Genomic DNA, 4,789 nt, shown 5'->3' with positions numbered 1-4,789 from the left:
ATTGACCGTCGGATCTAGGTAGTAATATGGATTTCAAATGACTTGTTTTGTCTTGTATATGATCGGTCCATCATTGATCAAATCTTGTTCAACCTAAATCAAACTTATAAAAATTTTAGGATTGAGGACGAAATTTGAGATGTGAACAATCTTAACGAAAATTCCAAATCATTTGTGGAAAAATTTAATACCAAATAATGGATTTGCCAGTAATATGCTCTAGATTAGACGCATGAATCAAATAAGTAAAAAAGCACAACATTGCCAAATAGTGGATTCGTCAGTTATCGCAGATTATGCAGGAAAATAACTTTTGAGCAAAGTTTTTGGTCGTTCCTCTGGTTGATCTCTTTCCCAGAACAACAATCTGATCTTCGTCCGCACCACTTTCTATGGCTTTATTGCAGTGATCACAAAATGTCTCATGTGCATCCTTTACGTACTTAGCAGCTTCACCGACGGTCATGTTCTCCACTAGCTTGTCCGGATAGATGTCCTTTTTGTAATCCCCATTCAACGTCGCAGCCATTTGCACCAGGATTTGTTGAAAATCATTTAGCTTTGCATCTTCTTTAGCTCCGGCTTCTCTTAATTTCGCAGCATCGGATAATGTCACTGCAAATGTATAAGCTTTTAGTACTCAAGTAGAGGTGAAAGTACTCGAAATAATGTGGAGAAGTTGATGTATGATTTGGAGATTACCTGGACAATCTGTTCTTGGACTACTTCTGTTCAAGACCACCTCAAAGGTGCCCGCCCATTCATCGCGTTTTGTCAGGAAATTCTTCAAGTTAAAGATCTTTTTCACCGTTGCTGCTATTGAGGAGTGCTCATACTGTGAGGTAGGATATGGTCCTTTCGGCTTATGCAAAACTATGCGATTTTCCAAGCAAAAATAGCGAGTTAGATCTCCCATCTTCAGTTTAAAGCACAAAAAAGTTGATCATTTGAAGAATACTATAGTTATTTTTGTAGGTACATTGCTTTCACCAATCTTGTTCGACCATGAAAATGGAGATAAAGTATTTAGTGCAGCTACTACACTTTTGGATTACTGCGCAACTAAGTTCTATACATTGAATTTTGATCAATGAAGTCATGATCTTTCTGAGAAATGTACAGAACATAGTCATGATTGTGCATTTTTTGTAAGGTTTTAGGATTCGAACTTACAGTTAGCCGAATGTTTTAGGGCTTCCATTGGACACATATCTAGTACTTGCCAGTTTCCAGAATCTGAGCTATGTTCTCTAATTTATAAATAGTGTCAAGAATAATTTAGCCGTTTCATATCATTATTTACGATGACAGAAATCCACGTACAAGAACTCATGCAAACCTGTTCCGCGCTCAATCCATGGAGAAATGAAGATGGCCGGGACTCTAACCCCAAGACGGTCGAACTGAAACTTGTATGGATCAGGACCGACGATGCCGTCTGGGCTGGGGACACCATGCACGGGAGTTGGAACATGATCGTAAAAACCACCATGTTCATCATACGTGATCAGGAATAAGATCTCATTCCACTGAGGGCTAGCTCTCAATGCTTCGTACACTTCCTTGACAAATTTCTGACCTTGAGAGACATCATGAGAAGGGTGATCATCATTCCCAGGTAAGATGGACAGGTCGTAGTACCTTTGCTCCACAACGACATAATTTGGTAGCTTCCCTTCTTCGCAATGCTTCTTGAAGTGAAGGTCAAACTGATGGAAGTTCTTCAAGTATTTCAGCTTTCTGAGGTTCCTGAAATAAAGTGAAGAGGATAGTCACACGATTAGCGTGCTCAAGGAGGAAGAAGGAACCTTAGAATTGGAATTGACAACAGAAACACTTAAACGATTAATCAGACATAGCAAAATGCTACCTTCACATGAGTTTACTACTGTAGATTTTTGCAGTTTTCACACCCTGTTTGATCAATCCCCTTGCATGTGGATTCAAACTCATCTAACTTATCATTGTCCTACTCGAAGTCTTTGTTCTTTGGGGTCAGAAGAAGGGACTTTCATTTTATAGTCTTTTCACCAATACACGAAAGGGAAATTTAATCATTCTGAAAATGTCACATAATGGTATTATTACGTGACTATGTAATCAAGGGTACTTGGTTGGCACTACGGTTACCTAGTCATTGTGCGAAGCACAGGCCAATCAAGCAGGAGCCGAAGCTCGCCCGTGTCCCCCCAGGCGCAAAAGGCTACTATACTTACCTACCAAGCGATAGTCAGCCAAAACTGACGTGGATTCTACTTTTCCCACCAACAGGCCCTTAAGTTCTCTTCCATTCTTTTTCTTCCCAGGAGAGAAGGAATAAGGAGAAAACTTACCAGGAGATCCCTCCTCCATACCGGGGAGTTCTTTCTCCTGTCTCCCTTTAGCCTTTTAAGGACCTTCTCAGGTCCAACTTGATGGTATTATTACGTGAATAAAACTCAGTCTTCTTGTATTGATCGAGCAATTCTGCTCCTAGACGCCACAAGTCAGGTGAGAAGTACCAATGACATTTCGAGAAAAAGATTCTCAGTTCTTTCAAGGTGTGATGTCCTTGTCGACCCATTTCAATTATTATTTCCGGGAGTGTTATATAGCGATTATGTATTATACCTCATAGTTGTTGTATAATATTGTAATTGACTTGCTCGATACATGAATAATATAACTAAAAAGGGCTCTACGGACATACCTATAGAAGAGAGTGGCCGGAGGATACTGGTAGTAGATCCCGAACTTGAACCCGGCCTCGTCCATCGACTCGAAGATCGTCTTCTGTGGAAACCCTTCGATGAGCTTCTGGGTGTTGTTGCTCGTCGCGCCGTGCGATGTTGCCGAGTGCACGAACAGCCGGTTCGGCTGCGTCGACGCCGGCACCGACGCGAACCACCGGTCACACACCGCGAACTCGCTCACCAGCTCCTTGTAGGCCGGGACCGAGTCCGGCGTGAACCCGCTCATCACTGTCTCCGCCATCCCCTTCTCGTTTCGCTCTGCGTTCTGAGCAAAACCCTCCATCTTCGGAGCGAGCTTCTTGGTGGCTGATTCCTCACTCCACGGCTCCCCGAAGATCTGCTCATATATGTCCTGGATCGAGTGGCCCGGGTCAGGGTCCACGTATGCGGCTCCGTCGCCGAACATGACACGGCCGGAGTCCGGGTCCGTCGTGGACAAGGGGTTGGACTCTTGGCCCATCACGCCGTCGATCTCGGGGTTGAGGGACTTCATCCACCCCAGCATGTGATCGAACGAGCGGTTCTCTTGGACCAGAACGACCACCGTCTTGATGGGGTACGAGGTGTTTGCCCCGGAAGCCATTGTCGCGTGTTTAGGTTGGTCTATCGGTGTGTCTCTCTCGTCTCTTCTTTATGTAACGGCTCCGATGTGAAGATTGTTTATCACTGGAATTATATATATAAGGAAGCTAGCTTGGGAACTGGGGGAACTAAGATCTGCTTAGACTAGATTTTAATATTATTTTTAGGAGTTTAATTCGTCCTGGTTTTGTTATTGGATTGTGCAAACAATGGGCGTCGCAATCCGAAGAGCATGAATTTCAAAGGGTTGTCTTTCATGAATTCCCCGAAATTATCTTTCACATCGATCGTCGCCAAAAGTATCGTTTTTCTCTATTTCTGCTTACGCAATACCGATGAAGTTTTCCAATTTTATAATTATGAGAGGCAATATTTCAGCATCATACGTGGTATTAATGATTAATGAGATAGCTTCCTGTTTCTTGTGGAGATTGAATGTAAGGGATACTGTTAATCTATAGGGTATGTATGCATTTTCAATCACTTAGCTTGTCCAATTGAATCTCTTGAAGTATAAGGTAGGCAACCTATAGAAAGGAAACACGAATGAGTGTGAAAATAGGACGATGTTTACATTGAATAGCCCCCATAGATGATCGAGTAAGTGACGTTTTACATACTACATTTCCGCTCAGATTAGTCTAGATAGGCAGGAAAAATTGTTTGCACTATCAAAGTTTGAATATCCTCGTACATATATAACAACAGGTTGTACTGGTTATAGAAGGTTCGGAAAATAGCTTTTATATCATCAACGTGAGAAATTCTATTCACTTTTATTCTACCGCCACATGGAATATCCTTATCCGGATTATATTCTCATCTAAGTTGAGTCTCGGAACACATCCTTATTGCGACCAAAGAGATTATCGAAACAATAATATTGCATGAACTCATTCTCTAAACGATCTAGTGAGCTGAACCTATCACTAGGGTAATGGATACCAGTTTCAAAGCTGTCGCTTCAACACTGGGTGATGTGGCATCCTAAAAGTTGCCGCAATTACGAGCAATTCGCCAAATATCATATAAAAACTGCAACACCATCTTTGACAGTTAGTGGCAATTACGATGATTTTGTACCGGACAAACTCCCATCCGATGCAAAAAAACGCGGTTAATTTAATACGGTACATTTGATCCATGCAAGGACTTAAAGCATGTCCTTAAAAGATTTCGTCTCCACCCTTGCCTAGATCTTGGCATCATTGGGATGTGAAACTTCCAAATGGTATTCCATCTTCACGAGGAAGATAAAGAAATATGGAGAATTGGGAGTGCGAAGCGTGCAGGCACCGACATATAAAAATAAGGAATGCATCCGCTTGCCCGAAGTACTTTTGCACAAAATCAAACTAGTCGTTGGGCCAATCGCTGTCCCACGAACACCCCAATCACATGCTGCTCCTCTGAAAAATGCCTTAAACAAAAGAAGAAGGAAACTAGGAGTCCTAATCATGGCTGTCCTTTTGAAT

The 4,789-nt window shown here is 42.2% G+C and overlaps 1 protein-coding gene across 1 annotated transcript; it reads right to left on the bottom strand.

Annotated features, from left to right (window-relative positions):
- Positions 1 to 240: 240 nt before the first annotated feature.
- Positions 241 to 3,579, bottom strand: LOC115689499 (non-specific phospholipase C3-like). The gene is made up of 4 exons (XM_030615553.2): positions 2,690 to 3,579; positions 1,340 to 1,749; positions 703 to 873; positions 241 to 615 (listed from the first exon to the last, which is right to left on the bottom strand). Exons 1-4 carry the CDS (start codon positions 3,313 to 3,315, stop codon positions 281 to 283), a joined length of 1,542 nt encoding a protein of 513 aa, XP_030471413.2. The 5' UTR covers positions 3,316 to 3,579; the 3' UTR covers positions 241 to 280.
- Positions 3,580 to 4,789: the final 1,210 nt, after the last annotated feature.

This window comes from Syzygium oleosum, unplaced genomic scaffold (genome assembly GCF_021117445.2).
Source record: "Syzygium oleosum isolate NSW1041296 unplaced genomic scaffold, Sole_v2.1 Sole_v2.50, whole genome shotgun sequence".
Taxonomy (NCBI): Eukaryota; Viridiplantae; Streptophyta; class Magnoliopsida; order Myrtales; family Myrtaceae; genus Syzygium; species Syzygium oleosum.
This window is presented reverse-complemented; position numbering and strand designations above follow the sequence as displayed.

What these genes read in the sequence shown, in the direction of transcription:
- LOC115689499 (XM_030615553.2), bottom strand. Translation starts at nt 3,315, where the DNA reads ATGGCTTCCGGGGCAAACACCTCGTACCCCATCAAGACGGTGGTCGTT. An exon ending in ATGGATTGAGCGCGGAACAG is followed by an intron (nt 874 to 1,339) that starts GTTTGCATGAGT and finishes AAAATCGCATAG; the next exon opens with TTTTGCATAAGCCGAAAGGA. An exon ending in TCCAAGAACAGATTGTCCAG is followed by an intron (nt 616 to 702) that starts GTAATCTCCAAA and finishes ATACATTTGCAG; the next exon opens with TGACATTATCCGATGCTGCG.